We start from the raw sequence: 17,056 nt of genomic DNA on the forward strand, positions 1-17,056 counted from the left end.
ATCGGTTATGTCAAAACAGTGATGAATTCAGGGACGAAGCGAAGGGGGCTAGGGAGGCAGCCCCCCCAGTGTTCCGAGAAAGTTGGAAAAAGTTGGAAAATTGTGAGAAGTACAAGAAAGTTGAGAAAATATAAAAATTCCGACAATAATTATTTTAGTTTTGGAGTTTTCAAATGTTAAAATTTTTTACAATCATCAAAGTTAAAACTTTCCCAACTTTTGAAGCCAACCCAGTTTCTAAATCTATGATTGTCCCAACTAAAATTCACATTTTTTTCAAAAATTTTTGCCCTCGCTTTGCTCGGGCAAAATTGTTGTGCCTTTTTACGTCAACATTACAACTGTTTTGCTTCTTGAAATTATAAATTTTGAAAATCTTTTACCCTCGCTTCGCTCGGGCCAATTTATTTTTTTTCAGGCTTGAAAATTTAAAGAAACTATTGATAAATTTCTTAAAAAGTTGAGATCAGAAAAACAGAATTTTTTCATTAAATTTGATATTGTTCTACTTTTTGAATTACAATTTTTCCAAAGCTTTTAGCCTCGATTCTCTCGACCCAATTTGATTCTCTTCTACCTACTAAGTTACAATTTCAAGAAACGTATGATTGAATTTGAAAAATATTGAGACCAGAAAAACTGCACTCATTTATTAAAATTGATGTTCTACTTTTCCATTTCAAGTCACATATTTTCCAAAACTTTTGCCATTGCTTCACTCGGGCCAATTTAGTTCTTTTTTTCACTCTGAAGAATTTTACAAAACCACTGATAAAATTAAAAGAAAGTTGAGATCAGAAAAACCGAATTCTTACATTAAAATTGATGTTATTCTACTTTGCGAACTACAAACTTTTCAGAGCTTTCGGCCTCGCTTCGCTCGGCACAAATTGGTTCTCATCTAAGTACAAAGTTACAATATTTTAAAAAATCTATGATTGAATTTTGAAAAATGTTGAGATTAGAAAAACCGAATTCTTTCATTAAAATTGGTGTTATTCTACTTTTTGAATCATACATTTTCCAAAACTTTTGCCCTCGCTTCGCTCGGGCTATTCAAAATCCTACTTTAAAAAATTTTAAGAAAGGTAGAATGGGGTAATTGCAAAATTGTGATCTCATGCAAAAAAATATCAATTTTCTGGTTGTGCTAACTAAGGGGTGTCGAAGCAACAACCTTCACCGACCTATTCACCATGGTCACAACTTGCAGGGTTCAACTTGTCGCTCCGTAGCAAACACTATATTGTCAAAGCATGTTGAAACCACTCATAAGTAAAGTGAGAGGTGTTTTTTTAAAAAATGCATGTAAAATAGAAAAAACGGTCGATTAATCTGGAATTTTCACGATTAGGGTCATGAAGGATTGGAGTTTAAGGTAGGATATCGCAATTTGAAATTTTGTTTTTATTTTGGCCGTAAATCGCGTTTTTGCAATCACCCCCAAAAAAATCGACTTCGGGTAATTGCAAAAACAATTTTTTTTTTTCATTTTTGCACTTACCACAAATATTTTTTTGCCCTAAATAACTTGAAAATGGTTCGAAATTACAAAAAAAAATAAACTTCCACGGTCACATGATGAGTTACACGTTAGAGAAATGAAAATGCAAAAAAATATAAAAATAAAAAAAATATCGCCCACTTTTGCATTTACCCCAACATGGGGTAAATGCAAAAGTCGATTTTCAAATTTTCAAATTGCAATTTTCTCCACGATTTGTGGACCAAATTGTACCAAAATTTTACCATTGATAGAGAATCCCCTGAAGTATAAGTGGTACAAATTTCAGCTTCATCCATGCAATAGTCTTCTCACAGCGCCCTCTCAAAGTGTCACTAATCAAAAAGTGCTTTGCAATTACCCCACTCTACCTAATATGAAAATTAAACAGAAAAATTCCAGAAGTACTCATAATATTCAAAGCTTATAAAAAATGCAAATTTTTCATTTCTTTCGGAACAGAACCACTTGCTTTTCAAAATTTTTTAATATCAGAGTGTTCACCACGTTAAAATTTTGATTATAGTCGGCAAAGTTACAATTTTTTGGCTACAAAATGTCGTGATACAATCCCCTCACTACTTGTAACTGAAATACCCTCTTTTTTCATCCAACTTGGGAATTTTCAGTCGAATAAGTTGGGAATTTTCAGTCAAATTAGTTGGGAATCTTAGATCTTTGCCCCCCCCCCCCAGCAAAACCACTTCGCTACGTCCCTGGATGAATTCGCACGAATTTTAGTATTATAATAATCATAGTACTTACGTTAGTATTGAGTGTTGTTCAAATTATTTTATTATTATTTTTTTTTTTAAATACCTACAGAACAAACACGTTTTTTGTTGTTATTTTATTATGAAAAGCGCAATTTATCTAGAATCAAATTTTTGACATTTTTGCACCTAATATGTACGTCTACATACGGCCACACAACATTAATTAAAAAAACGGACCCTCAATTCTGGATTGGGCCCCAATTTTCATGATTTCCCGGTAGGCCTTTTTGACCCAGTCCGCGCCTGAGCACAATATGCTGTAATAAAGTAAGTAAGACTGTTTACTCACTGTTCCTTGACTGGAAAGTGTTCAGAAAGACCTTCACTGATGAGTTAACTGGATGCAAATTCCAAATTCAATATTTCAAATCAACTAAGCTGAACATTTGTTGCAACCTTCATGTGTGCTATCTAACATTCTCGACTACCAGGATCAAGAAGTGTGAGGATAGTGTGAGTGTGAGGAAAAGACAAAGACGCCAGAAGAGTAACTAAATCTCATCTAATGAGTAACGAATGAATGATGTTTGTTTACAAATATTGGATTCTGAATACGAACCAGAACCAGTTCCACTCCGGTTATTGGAGCATTTAAAAATCAAAAGGTGAAGAATTGAAGATTATTTCAGACAGAACACTGAACAGCATGAGAAAGTGAGAACTGGAGAACATGAGAACCTTCATTTTCACTCGTAGGTAACAAATTTAATTATTCGAATGAGCAGACGTTTCTCGAAATTCGACTTTGGACCAGCAGACGACACAATTTTCCTAAATTGTAGCCGCTCAATCGCATTTATCGACAATTTTTTGATAATTTGGACTTTAAAAAATACCATTTTGGATGCACTCCCATTGTTCCATCCGTTTCTTCTTGTTTGTGTTTTAACAGCATATATAAGAATACTAGAATAAGAGTACGAATTGGAAATAAACTCTCAGAACAAGCAGAAATAAACAGAGGAGTTCGTCAGGGATGCCCACTGTCTTGTGTTTTATTCAACATGTATATACATGGATCACATGGTAAAAGAATGGCAGAAAATGAAGCCAAAAGGAATCAAGACAGACAGAAGGCAAGAAATATCAACATTATTATTCGCAGATGATCAAGCAGTACTAGCCGAAACAGAAGATGACCTACAGAGATCAATGTATAATTTAACAAAGACATCAGAAAAGTATGATATGAGAATATCTTCAGAGAAAACAAAAACAATGGCCTTCAAAGGAAAGTAGCCAGTAAGAAGCAAGATTGTAATAAATGGAAAAATCATTGAACAGGTCAATAATTTCAAATACCTGGGAAACACGATATCATACCAGGGAGAAGTAGATGTAGGTGAAAAGATTGCAAAGTTCCTGAGAGTCACAGGACCGATAAATAGGACCCTGAGAAGCAGTAAGGTGCGAAAAGAAACAAGATTGAAGGTGTACAATACCCTAGCAATACCAATGATGACGTATGGAAGCGAGGTATGGGCACTGAAGAAATCTGATAAAAGAAGAATAACGGCAGCAGAGATGAAGTTCATGAGGAGAACGGCAGGGGTGACTCTCAGAGACAGAGTCCCATCCGAGAAAATAACAGCAGATCTCGGAGTGATGCCAGTCATGAAAAAGATAAAAAAGTATAGGAAAGATTGGAGAAATCATGTCAAAAGGATGGAGGAAACAAGATCACCAAAACAGGTCCTCCAATATACACCAACGGGGAAAAGAAGCAGAGGGAGACCAAGGAGGAAACTCACTGATACCTCAGGCTCATCCTCAACAGGTTCCACACTGCAGCAGACAGGCCAACAGGCCTACCGCTTATAAGGAAGGAAACGACGACGACGACGACGACGGATGCACTCCCTCAAAATCACATCAACTTTTAGTAAATTCGACTTTTGACTAGAAAAGGTGATTCTCGAAGTCGAAGCTGCCCAATTACATAATTTCACCATGTTCGGACAATTTTTCAAATATTTAGGGTCCAAAAATTGTACTCTACGGGGCTCCATAATTTGTTTTCGTTTAATACTACTATATCCTGGAAATCACTATTTGACTGTTTCAAGCACATTTATGTTCATTTTTTATTGGTCGAATTGATCAAAAATCAGAATTCTGAGACCTTAATTTGGCCTCCTGTGAGACCCTCAGAGTCGCGATTGGGCAGCTATACATTTTGAAGTGGACAAAACCCTGAGAGTTCTCTTAATTTTGAAAAAAAATCCAAGTCTAATCGGTTACGGTTCCTACATTTGCGAGGTTTTTTTTTGTAAGCTTCGTTTTCGAAAAATAAATCTGCAGTAGAAAAAAATTTAATAGGTAGGTAGGTACCTATGTGTAGATTAAAACAAAGTTCACATTTTTAAAAAAATGCATCCACGTAGCTAACAATTGACAGATAGGTAGTATTTACCTATTTATCATAAAATAAATGAGGTTATCACAAAAAAATGGGAAAGAACTTCTTAATTAAATTAGAAAAAATTATACGTAGCTGTATATGCTCTAAGGTATGAATGGATTGTAAAATCGGATCAGAACCGGTTTCATTCTGGTAGTCTTGAATTCTCCAATCAGAAAATGAAAATGAAGATATTTCAGAATTTAGACAGAGCAGTTGAAAATCTTCTTTAACTTGATCTTCACTCGTAACAAATTTAATTATTCGAAATTTCGAATGTGCAAACGTTTCTAAATTCTCTAGATATGGTCAAAAATTCAAAATATGTACACAGCATCAGCTCCATTTCAAAGAGACTGGCGTGAAGAAAAACTCGATTTTCCATTTAAATTTTCATCATTCAATTTTCCATGCATTTTATTATTTTTGTCTTCTGAAGTTCAAATTCCCAACAGAATGGAGAATAGAGATCTCGAAACATTTAGCTATTAAAAATGAAAAATCAGTATTTTATACATCGTACGCTCATCCATTCGTCCATGTTGGATCTCATACTACGTACGAATGGATAATTCAACTTCATAAACAATTCAATTCTACTATGCACTCTTTCTTCTGAAAAGTTTTCAACATCGAACAAACGGCAATAACATTGAAAATAAAATACGTATATTTAAAGATATTATAATTATCGATATTAAATACACAATAATAATATGAAAAAAAAACAACAAAATCTTTATTTCACCCCCCTATAGCCATATTATTTCGAATGAAAAAAAAAAAGAATTAACAAGTGATAACGAAAAGATTGAATCACAGAATAGTAAAAACTGGAACATATTCGAATTTTCTGATGGTGTCGTAGATATCTGGTATCGATATTACGCTAAAAATACGGCGAAAAAGGTAAAGAAAAACATCAAAACGGCGAATATCTTAATCATTAGCCATCGATTCGATGTAACTGATTGGAAATATTTTAAAATCTGGTGATGTGCTGCTTCGACGTTTAATTCGGCTTCCATGATATTAGTGTCGATTCTAAAAAAAATTTAAAAAATGAGTTTTTAATATTCAAGGATCAACAAAAAAAAAAAAAATCAATAAATATGTCAGATTGCAAGTATAAAACTATAAAGTACCTTTCAACCATTTCATCTTGTTCTTTAACCATATGAGCTAGTTGTTGGAATATGCCACCGAGTTCGACTATAGTTGATTCTATATTTTGCATCGTATCTGCTCTACTCACTAGGTATTGGTCCTGTTAATAATTAATACAACGTATATATAATTTAATTTCCATCAAACACTGAGTAATTTCGCAAAATTAAGAACGTAGTGTATGCACTTACAGTTTCATCCTTATACTTCATGTAACTTTGAGCACCCATCTGCATTAATGGTCCCGCCGAAGTCGAAGCATGCGAATCATCCATCATGGATACTTCACCGGTACTCAATAGTAATGGTTGTTTATCAGGTCGAAATGGTATAACGGACGAGGATTGATGAGGCGGAGAAGCAATACCATCGGAGAACTGATCTCGTCGATCTTTAGCTTGTTTTAAATTCTGCAAAATGAAACAAATTTTTGATCAAAACCCCTCAATGGAGAATATCAGCGTATAAGATAGATCTGGTTCTGGGAAATTACCTGAGTCCTGGTATCTAAAACTTGTTTGAATTCATTCGACATATTGGCTAATTTGGATTGTAACGATATGACAACGCTGTTGGAATGCGATAATAGATGTTTGTGACCATTTTTCTGATGCGATACGTTTTGTTTTTTCGATATACCCTGTAATCTGGCAAGCTGTTCGTTGATACCTTTCAGATCTTCTTTGATTATATATGACAGTTCTTGGATTTCAGTCGGTTTGTCGTTAAATAAAGGTTTATTTTTGACCACTGCGGAAAAAAAGAATTCAAAATTAGGTATATAGAACAATAAAATATGGAATGAACTTGTATTTAATATGAAATGATCAACTTACGTAACGTGAGCTTTTCTAGTTTAGTATACGTGCGAGCGATATTATTGCCTATGCTTTTAGCCACCGTAATGAATTCACCGTAATTTTGTAATATTTTTACTTTTTTTACATCTCGTACCGATGTGGCACGCATAATCTGGCGGCCTTGTAGAGAGCGCACAGCGCTACCGAATTCGTCTGTTCGATCCCTAGGCATGATTTCTTTTTCTACTTTATCGAACGTCTGATTCAGCAAAGCCTTGTCATCTTGGTAATAACTCGAATGTGACGAATGTGGATTCTGCGAGTATCCCTGTATATTTACTATAAGGGGTACGGAATTTGATTCGGATGGCACTCGCCTACGACGTGCTGTCATTGGCTCACTACTTGAGAGCTAACTGCAGAAAATACAACAATATGATAATAATTTCCACTCGAAAACTAAACGCTGTAGAGTAATAATGTTGGATACTTACTGGTTATGTGATTCGTGGTAACCTTCATACATCCACCCGAGTACCAACTGTTGGTAATTTTCGAATACACCATCAAAACAGAGAACGAATTTCAGTCCGAGTCAATACGATTGGCGAGATAATACGTCTGATTTACCTAATTGAACATAATTTAGTACATTGGTTAGTTGCGAGAACGATGGAATCATCAGTCGTAGTCTACTTTCTAAATAAGCTATGAAGTGATTACACAACGTAAAGATTTCATCGACTTACCTCGACTATGGCGGAAGTCTGGAGTATTTGATTGATTCAGCGATTCCGGATTCTTGCGATTAGTTCGTCGAGTGATGCTGATATTATTCGAGAAATTTTTAATTCGAAATTTATTATTGAAACTTGAAAGGGGAAAATTTAATCACTAATGAAAGAAGAAACACGTCATTTCAAATTTCTACACAAAAACTACCGATAATCAATAAACAAGTTACGTGTACCAGATATTGTTTGTTATGGGTCCAAGAGAGATATGTCGCTTTTTTCATTAATTAGACGTTTATAATTAATAATTTGGATTGAAATTAGTCCTACGAGATGATTTGAAACAAATTTTGCAACGTAAATCGAAAAATTTGGTCAAATTTTGGCCATTTTCTAGATTTTAAATTCGAGTTGGTAATTTACCACGTAATTACGATTTCTGTGGAATTTTCCATTTACGAATCTGCAAAAAACGTAAAATTTAAAAACCAGTTTTCTCTGTAAATTTTTGCTTAAAACATGTTTTTAATATTTTATTCTACTTAATATGACAATTATTTTACAAAATTATACAAATTTATTCATTTCCGTTTCGAAAAAATTGAAAAAATGTGAAAATCCAAATCTGAAGAAAAATTGTTATGACGTCACTGTTATCACTATCCAGCAATATCCATGACCTGGCCAATAAAAACCATGATTGTTTTCAAAATTTTCGTTTGTTTTTTATCTACCGAAATTCTAGAACTGTAAAATCGTTTTTTTGATCGTTTAATTCGTATATTTTCGCTTTAATTAATTATAAATACGATTAATTTTGCAAAGTTCATCGTCGTAAAATGCCCAAGATCCGTAAAACGAAGAAAAAAGCCCCCGATGGTTGGGAATTGATCGAACCCACGTTGGAAGAATTGGAACAAAAGATGAGAGAAGGTAAGTAACATTCATCTCCAGTAAAGATTTCATATCACCGATGATACAATTCGCTTAAATAATCTTCATTTTCAGCCGAAACCGAACCACACGAAGGTAAAAGAAAAGTAGAAGCTTTATGGCCAATATTCAAAATCCACCATCAGAAATCACGATACATCTATGATCTGTTCTATCGAAGGAAAGCCATATCTAGAGGTATCAGTCATCACTTCGTACTGTTTATCTTCCTTCTGTCACTCGAGTAATTAATACTTGATTCATTTTTCGCAGAACTATACGATTATTGTTTGAACGAGAATATAGCTGATCGAAACCTTATCGCGAAATGGAAGAAGCAGGGCTACGAAAACTTGTGCTGTTTGAGGTGTATTCAAACCAGAGATACAAATTTCGGTACAACGTGTATTTGTCGTGTTCCTAAAGCTAAATTAGAAGAAGTACGTATTCGTTAGAATGTCCTAAGAATATTATTATTATCTAAACATCATTTTACTACGTTTGTTGCTTTGATATATTTACAGGGTCGTATCGTCGAATGTATTCATTGCGGTTGCAGAGGTTGTTCGGGCTAGAGGAAGGAAAATTTCACCAACGAACTACGAAGCACTTATTGCTCCGAGACCGAAAATCTTTGTGAGAGAAGAGGAGTAAACTGACGTGGAGGAATTCTTTATATGATCATGTTTGATATCGCAAACGCGTATTTTAATTTCCCTACGAAACGTATGTATACATATTTGTAAATAAATCTTGTCAACGTGTTTTTTTAAATCATCGTTTTTATTGGTATCGATTTTTTAGTCATAAATAACAATAAAAACAAGTGAATTCGCAACCTAAAAAACAACACATGCAAATTCGGGTGTTGGCACAAAAATAATACAGATAGGTAAATAAAAAAAAAATGACAAAAAGAAAGAGAAAAAAAACAAATCAAACGACACTAAAATCATCTCATTCGTGAAATCCAACGCTGCTCACCATTCGCTTATTAAATATACAGGAAAACTTTCGTATTTCAATACTAGAAGCCTTAGAAAATAATGGAAAAGTATACTCGAAACGAGTCCGTCTGCGTTTTCACTCCTTTTCTCCAATATGCGATCAGTCTTTTGTAATATTCGACAACCTGAGATATCATTCGTATACGATATATACTAGAATAATTCTCGCTGATATGGTAAATATTCGGGATATATTTGTACTGGTAGCGAGAATTGTTTAGAAAATTATTGTGCAATAAGGACTAGCAGTATCATCACATAGCTCATCGAGTTTTTCACTAGGCTGGCTTTGTTACAGGGTGGGTCTCCATTGCCGAGCCAGATATAATACCATGTCTTTATCTAAACACGTGGCGTGTTTCTTTAACCATAACGCCATCGCAATCCACCACGTGGTTAGAGGACAAAAAGCAAGAGTCAAGTTACCTGTTGAAAAAAAAACAGACACAGATAGTAAAATTTGAATTGTTTCATCGGTAAAATATCTAATTTGAGTGTATTTTTTGGTGAACTAACCGTAAGACAGCCAGAAATTATACGTTTCCAGGAGCTGAAGCGAAATCACAATCACATAAAACAAATTATCCCAAATACTGGACAAATATTTCACCAATGGGTTCTGATCAATCGTACTATCTTCTTTAAGTAATGCTTTGAAGCATCTGAAAACAAATCAAATTCAATTGAAAATAATCCAAAATAGAAATCATTATTTTTTTCTTCGTAAGCTCACCTTCGATCGATTTGTCTAGCCAAATGCAGAATTAGAAATGCGTGAAGAATCATCTAAAAAAGAAAAAAAATCATATCCAATTATTTCTCCATTTAAAAAACAGATCGTTTCGCTTTATTTATTTACTCACTTGTTTCCAACCAAATGGATAGGTGATCCAAGCTGGCGAATATTCGTTATCGATAATAATACCCCACGCAAACACCACTCCCAATTTATTACCAACCAAGTAAACGACAGCCCAAGGACCTGAGAAATAAATAATAAAGTGAAATGTTTACTCATTCAATAATTTTAAGTCGTTGAAAAGTGGGAAAAGGTTGGAGAGTAACTCACCACCGAACAGATAGATTGGATAAAGTACCAGTGGATAGTAAAAAACATTCAAATGGGACATAATACAAAATCTTCGACACCATCGTACGATGAAGTTCCATTTTATAGCTGATATTTGTTCGGCGTCCACTGAAAAAAAATAATGGGAGTGATTATTTTTTTTTTAGTAGGTAATTTAATCAGTTAACAGGTAAAAAATTATTAATAAATTATCTCTAATGAGTAATAAGTCTTTATCAATGTGTAAGCTCTTCTAATTTTAAATGACGTAGGTAGAATTTTTCACAATAGGAATTTTCCATCGTGATCTTCAAAATTACGATTTAAAGCACAAGATGTACGAAAGTCAGAAATAGGTCATTCCATATCAACTCGATCAAAAAAATGGAAATTTTCAAAGTCGTGTCTTTCGATTCACTTGAATTTTTTCCACATCTACTCGTGGCTAAAATTTTAGGAACCACAGATCATTTTCGTATTTCTTGAAAATTTTTGAAAATTTAAAAAATTCAAAAAACTTATTTTTATGGCAATTTGAAAATTTTATTTCAACTCTCTCTTCCTCCCCCCCCCCTTTAAAAACTACAGTTTTAGGCCATTCTGGAGCCCCCAGCGAGTTTTCAATTTTCTTTGAGAATTTCAAATTGCCGAGCCCCAAAAACTTCGATGGGCACTCATTATGGGTACCCCATTGACCATTTTAGGAGGTTAGCGTGAAATTCCAACTAGCTGGAGGTTCCAGAATGACTTAAAAAGGATAGTTTGGAATATATGGAAGGAGGGGGGGGGGGCTTGAAACGATCTAATTGTTCATGCTGGTTCGTTTTGTATGAAAAAAAAATAGAAAGTCGACAAAAAAACAGTTTTTTTGAATAATTTTATTTCAATGATTATTGATTGGGGGGGGGGCGGGAAGGGAAACGAAAAAACTTTAAAATATGATTTAAAAAATTCATTCAAGTCTCCAAAAAATTGGAAGTTGAATATTCAATTGAAAGCTCAAATTTCAAAATGGAGTCATAAGAGCGAAATACAATTTAAAATTAAGTATAAATTAACATCGATAAGTGGTTTGAAATAAACCATTTTCAAAATGTATACTCTCAATGGAAGTGGGTACCCCCTCCCCCAAAATTGGGGCCAAATTTGAAAAAAAAAATTCTAGTCGTGAGATATATCGAATGACATGTTTTCAAAGACGTTAAACACGAATAATTATGATCTTATTTTTTTGATCCGACCCCCTTCCACACCCCCTAGATCCACCTTCATAACGGCCAAAACTTGAAAATATGGGTAAGGTCGTGTGATATATCGAATAGTAGGTTTTCGAAGGTCCTAAACACGAATATGACCCCATTTTTACGATTATGACCTCATTTTTGAGATCTGCCCTTCCTGTCCCCTCCATTCAGGTTGGTTAATGCAGCAAAAAAATCTCACAAGGGAACCTCTTGAGGTGCCACACTCCGATGTGAACGGGACCGCGGTTTTTGGGAAGAGCATAGTCTAAAACCCCCAAAACCAAATTTTCAGCTGCCCAAGTTCATTTTTCGATTTTTGGCGAATTTTTGAAAATTCAAAATTGACTGTTTTTGGCGATTTGTGCTTTTTTTTAAAAAAAAGTACGTACTCGATCAGTAAAAATGGTCGAAATAAGTCCCAAAACTAATAATAATTACCCAAATCCAAATTTTACAATTTCCAGCCATTCTGGAGCCTCCAGCGCGATTTTTCAATTTCTCCAGAATTTTGAATTTGCTCCAGAAGGCTTCAATATGAAGTTGGGCAGATTAAAATCGAGTTGTGTGTTATAGTCGACCTATTTAACGAGTGTATCCACATTTCAGACGATTCTGGAAGGGACACCTCAAGAGTGGTTTTTTGACCAGCTTTTTTGAAAATTGAAAAATCCAAAAAATCAAAAGATAACCGTTTGTGAGGAAATTTTTGAAATTTTTGCGAATCGCTGTATTTCTTTAAGGAATAACCCCTGGAGCGCAAATTCTACCATTTCCATCCGTTTTGGAGCGAAAGTGATACCTCAAACAACCACACTTGTGGTGTCACTCTCAAAATCAGCTCAAATGTGGATATAAACTCGTTAAACAGGTCGAGTGTAATATACAACTCGATTTTTAGCTGCCCAACTTCATATTCACGTCTTATGGAGCAAATTCAAAATTCTAGAGAAATTGAAAATCGCGCTGGAGGCTTCAGAATTGCTGGAAATCGTGAAATTTGGATTTGGAGGGTTAGTTTTGGATAAAATACAGCGCTTCGCGTGAGTTTCAAAAATTTTCACTCAAACAGGAAATTTTCGATTTTTTGGATTTTTTAATTTTTTTAAAAAAGCTGGTTAAAAAACCACTCTGGAGGTGTCACTCCCAAAATCGGCTCAAATGCAGATAAACTCGTTAAACAGGTCGAGTATAATACACAACTCGATTCTTAGCTATCCAACTGCATATTTACGCCTTCTGGAGAAAATTGAAAATTCTGGAGAAATTGAAAAATCACATACACAACTCGATTCTTAGCTATCCAACTGCATATTTACGCCTTCTGGAGAAAATTGAAAATTCTGGAGAAATTGAAAAATCACGCTGGAGGCTCCAGAATGGCTGGAAATTGTGGAATTTGGATTTGGGTAATTAATATTAGTTTTCGGACTTATTTTGGCCATTTTTACTGATCAAGTACGTACTTTTTAAAAAAACGCATAAATCGCCTAAAACAGTCAATTTTAAATTTTCAAAAATTCGCCAAAAATCGAAAAATGAACTTGGGCAGCTGAAAATTTGGTTTTGGGGGTTTTGGACTATGCTCTTTCCAAAAATCTCAGTCCCGTTCAAATCGGAGAGTGACACCTCAAGAGGTTCCCTTGTCAAATCGGTGGTACATTTACGTCGAATTGTATGTTTTGAAAGGTGCTGAACACAAACATGGTTTCAATTTTCTGATTCGACCACTTCCACGCCCTCCTTTATAGGGATCGAAATCTGAAAATACTCACAGAATCGTGTGCTTAACACGAATAAACCCTTATTTTTTTAATTCGATCCCATAAACTACCCCTAATACTGTCGTTTGGTGTCCTCTAATGAGACTTCGAGGGTTGGAAAAAGTAAAATTGAAAAAATAACATATTCGTCTTCAACACCGTCTAAAACATACTATTTACCATATTTTCAAGTTTTTACCCCAATAAAAGACGACTTAGGAGGGGTGGAAGGGATCGGATCAAAAAAATAAGCGCATATTCATAATCAGCATCTTCGATAACATATTATTCGACATATCGCACGACTTCGGCATTTTTTTGCCAAATTTGCCCTCGAATTTGGATGAGGGGGATACCCCTTTCCATCGAAGTTCAATTTTGATAACGGAATATTCCACATCAACAGAAAAATTACGTCGACGACGATTATTTTTGAGTGATTTTAAACCATAGCTCGCACTTACAGCACGATTTACAAATTTGAGCTTTCATTTGGAAAGTTCAACCTTCAATTTATGAAAAATTTTGACGAATTTGAATGTTTCTGAATCGTATTTCAACGTACTTTCGAGCGATAAAATCAGTACAAAATTTGGTTCTTCTAGATTTTTGAAAAAAAAAATGAGAGATAAATTCGTGGATTGCTTGAGGGAGGGGGTAAAACTGTTTATATCACGCAACCAAATTACCTCTACGGTTTCGCACCAAGTATCGGAATATTATCAAAGGCAATGCACAGATGAGCACTGTGCAGGTAAACAGGAAGTAGAACTAAAATCAAAACAAACACCAAAAAAAAAAATTACAAAAAATATCATAAACATCTCCTGAAAAAAAAAATCTTCGATAAAACTCACCAACATGCCCAAATTAGGCATTAAAATAAGCCTTGGTAAAAATTTAGTCTTCAATCGAGTCCCATCTAATGAGAAGATATGTTCAATTCGATCCGAATGCTGTTCATCTTCAGCTATGATCTAAAAATAAATTCAAAACCAAGATAAAAACATTCAAACAGAAATTTCTCCCCAAAATGAAACCCAAAAACTGAAAATTATACCGTCATAATATGTAATCCTTTATTATAATCTCGAGGATTCCATTCGCTAACGTATAAAGGTCCACCAGCTGAAGAACACCGTTTCCATTCACCGTCGTCTATTTTCAATATCACTTTGGTAATCGGAGTACGTGAGAAAACTAATAATCTACGAAAGAAAAATCAACAGGTGATTAATTACAACCGTTCTGATCGATTAAACATTTTATTTCAAGGTTTCCAAAATCCAATTGATTGGGTTACCTAATGTGACTAGAATCTGGTACGTGGTAGTTTTTCACCGGAGGAACTAAAATCGCTGATATCGGATTGGTAACGAGGATAATGGGCCAAGTGCCATGTTTCAGATCTCTGAATGTGAATTGGCCATGGTCGATCGTCATTATTCTGAAGCTGAGGGGAGAAAATTGAAATGTGATAAAATTAAATCGTAATAATTTTATGTTTTCAAGATATCGTATTCAGCATATTGAAATTATATGAGAAGTGGAATTGGTGACGAAATTGCGATAATAATCTTCTGAAAAACAGAAAAGGAGACCACTGATTTCGTTATTTTGATGCTTTCTCATTTTCATTGAGTCTTGTCGAGCTTCGAAGCCACAAAATCAATTTCAGATCAACTCCAAGTATGATTTCGTACTCCAAAACTAATTTTTAACCCTTTAAAGCTCAATACTGGATTTTTTACTCCCATTTTCGAGTTCGAAGCTCCCAGCATAATTTCTAAACTCGAAAAAAGGTCACCGATTCCAACTCAAATTGCTTCCAAATTCTACAAAATGCAAATCCGATCTACAAAAAAAGATAAAATAACATTATTTACATTCTATTACCCCTCCAATCGCCCAACTCCAACTCGAAGAATCCTTCTCTCTGATACGTATACATTTGCGGAATGAGACCACCGATCTGATGCAAATGGCCACAGAAATACCCCGTACTCCTCTCATCTGCTGCTATCATCTCACGTAACTGTTGGAACAAACAACACGTCAGTACACAAAACAATGATGATGAAGCCTGACAACGCGTTAATCAACACTCTCGTAACACGTCACATGTGACGATGTAATAATTACTTGTTCCGATTCGGGATACTGTATGGTAGAGGTGGGGTAATGTCCGAACCAGAATAAATAATCGACGTCTAAATCTCGGCTTTGTTTAACGTACGATCGAATGGTTTGCATTTCTTGGCTGGTAAGTTGGCCGACGAAATTGAAAGGTCTTCGGATACCGACAACTAGACACGAATCGACGCCAATGTAGCCGATTTTCTCACCGTTTTCCATTCGATTCACGTAGAAGTAGGAGCGAGGGTGTTGTTGACCTTGAATCGAGTACTTCCTGAAGTAGTTATTGTCTGAATTTATATTCAATACGTCGAAATTATCTGTAAAACGGAGAGATGATTCGAATAAAACACTAGACAAAGTATCACGAGTGTTGTTGTAGTTTTCCATAGACCATATAATGCGATATTACCATGGTTACCGCGAATATCCAGCCATAGAGTTTTATTCGGAATGTTATTGTTGTTCAAGATATCTCGATAGATTCTCCATTCCTCTTCGTATTGCGTAGATCCCTCACCGTCCGGTGTCTTTGAATCGGCCAAGTCGCCTGAGAAAAAAAACACAAGTTGAAACTCGTTCGCAGGTCAAATGACAGAAGCACTTGGCAGCTTACCAGTAGCCAATACAACGCTCGGTTTGATTATATTCAACGTATCGTTGCAAAATTCAGCCAATTCGGTGATTCTGGTCGGATCGTGGAATAGACTCAAGTGTAAATCTGATATCTAATTACAAAAATAAGACAGTAAATTAGTCTTTTTTCTATTTCTTCTTCTGTTATCAATTCACCCTAAGGTGTTGTTTACATACCTGCATCATCCATTGTATGTTCTTCAATTCGCCTCCGATGAATCTGTAACCGCTAGATGATGGGTTTCTGTCTGCTAAGGATACGGTATCATCCAAGGTGTTCATAAAAAATAGAAATTTACTAACGATAACGCTACATGTTATCAAAAAACAGCTACAAAATATCGCCGCGATCCTGGACAATCTCATGGTTCGGTCTCGGTCGCTAATTTACAATTACTCAAGAGACCCGCATCACATTGAGTTATTTTATACGTTAAATTTAACAATAAACATCACAATTACGTTTTTAGAATGTTTAATACAACGTTCGTGAAGTCATAATGATATTTTACGCGTAGTTAACGAACTCACAAAGTATATAATTCGTACGACATCCACATCTCTTCGTTGAACTAACGAATATGCGCTTTTGTATGTTTTTTTTGAAATCGGGTGATTTTTGCAGTGTTACCAGTTGGAGAAATTTTTTTTCTCTGAGATTTAACGTGTTTTTTTTTCAATAAATTATTATGATAATGAGTTCATTCGTCGAAAGGGCAAAGAACTCGTTTTAATTATGATTAGATTAGTTGATTAGAGTTGGAAAATGAATAATTATCGAGACGGAAATATAAAGAGACAGTTTTGCAGTGTCCAGAACGTATAAGACTTTGAACGTCGCGTTTCTTTTATACCATTGAAATTTGAAAGATGTTATTGAAATAGGTAT

The 17,056-nt window shown here is 34.8% G+C and overlaps 3 protein-coding genes across 3 annotated transcripts; 1 reads left to right on the top strand and 2 right to left on the bottom strand.

Annotated features, from left to right (window-relative positions):
* Positions 1-5,333: 5,333 nt before the first annotated feature.
* On the bottom strand, positions 5,334-7,582 carry Syx5 (syntaxin 5). The gene is made up of 7 exons (XM_065367791.1): positions 7,398-7,582; positions 7,143-7,278; positions 6,685-7,064; positions 6,342-6,598; positions 6,040-6,258; positions 5,827-5,948; positions 5,334-5,725 (listed from the first exon to the last, which is right to left on the bottom strand). Exons 3-7 carry the CDS (start codon positions 7,040-7,042, stop codon positions 5,566-5,568), a joined length of 1,116 nt encoding a protein of 371 aa, XP_065223863.1. The 5' UTR covers positions 7,043-7,064; positions 7,143-7,278; positions 7,398-7,582; the 3' UTR covers positions 5,334-5,565.
* A 507-nt stretch (positions 7,583-8,089) lies between these two features.
* On the top strand, positions 8,090-9,089 carry l(1)10Bb (BUD31-like protein). The gene is made up of 4 exons (XM_065367803.1): positions 8,090-8,315; positions 8,391-8,513; positions 8,589-8,755; positions 8,840-9,089. The coding sequence occupies exons 1-4, from the start codon at positions 8,222-8,224 to the stop codon at positions 8,888-8,890; spliced, it is 435 nt and encodes a 144-aa protein (XP_065223875.1). The 5' UTR covers positions 8,090-8,221; the 3' UTR covers positions 8,891-9,089.
* LOC135848021 (transmembrane protein 62-like) lies at positions 9,080-16,757 on the bottom strand. The gene is made up of 14 exons (XM_065367789.1): positions 16,345-16,757; positions 16,148-16,259; positions 15,944-16,081; positions 15,538-15,851; positions 15,282-15,430; positions 14,699-14,848; positions 14,456-14,603; positions 14,253-14,372; positions 14,085-14,166; positions 10,392-10,520; positions 10,186-10,304; positions 10,056-10,108; positions 9,839-9,984; positions 9,080-9,748 (listed from the first exon to the last, which is right to left on the bottom strand). Exons 1-14 carry the CDS (start codon positions 16,531-16,533, stop codon positions 9,615-9,617), a joined length of 1,983 nt encoding a protein of 660 aa, XP_065223861.1. The 5' UTR covers positions 16,534-16,757; the 3' UTR covers positions 9,080-9,614.
* Between the last annotated feature and the right edge of the window lie 299 nt (positions 16,758-17,056).

This window comes from Planococcus citri, chromosome 5 (genome assembly GCF_950023065.1).
Source record: "Planococcus citri chromosome 5, ihPlaCitr1.1, whole genome shotgun sequence".
Lineage (NCBI taxonomy): Eukaryota > Metazoa > Arthropoda > Insecta > Hemiptera > Pseudococcidae > Planococcus > Planococcus citri.

What these genes read in the sequence shown, in the direction of transcription:
- LOC135848021 (XM_065367789.1), bottom strand. Translation starts at nt 16,533, where the DNA reads ATGAGATTGTCCAGGATCGCGGCGATATTTTGTAGCTGTTTTTTGATA. An exon ending in TCCAATCTATCTGTTCGGTG is followed by an intron (nt 10,305 to 10,391) that starts GTGAGTTACTCT and finishes TTTATTTCTCAG; the next exon opens with GTCCTTGGGCTGTCGTTTAC. An exon ending in ATCCATTTGGTTGGAAACAA is followed by an intron (nt 10,109 to 10,185) that starts GTGAGTAAATAA and finishes TTTCTTTTTTAG; the next exon opens with ATGATTCTTCACGCATTTCT.
- Syx5 (XM_065367791.1), bottom strand. Translation starts at nt 7,042, where the DNA reads ATGACAGCACGTCGTAGGCGAGTGCCATCCGAATCAAATTCCGTACCC. An exon ending in ACTAGAAAAGCTCACGTTAC is followed by an intron (nt 6,599 to 6,684) that starts GTAAGTTGATCA and finishes TTTTTTCCGCAG; the next exon opens with TGGTCAAAAATAAACCTTTA. An exon ending in TTTTAGATACCAGGACTCAG is followed by an intron (nt 6,259 to 6,341) that starts GTAATTTCCCAG and finishes TTCATTTTGCAG; the next exon opens with AATTTAAAACAAGCTAAAGA.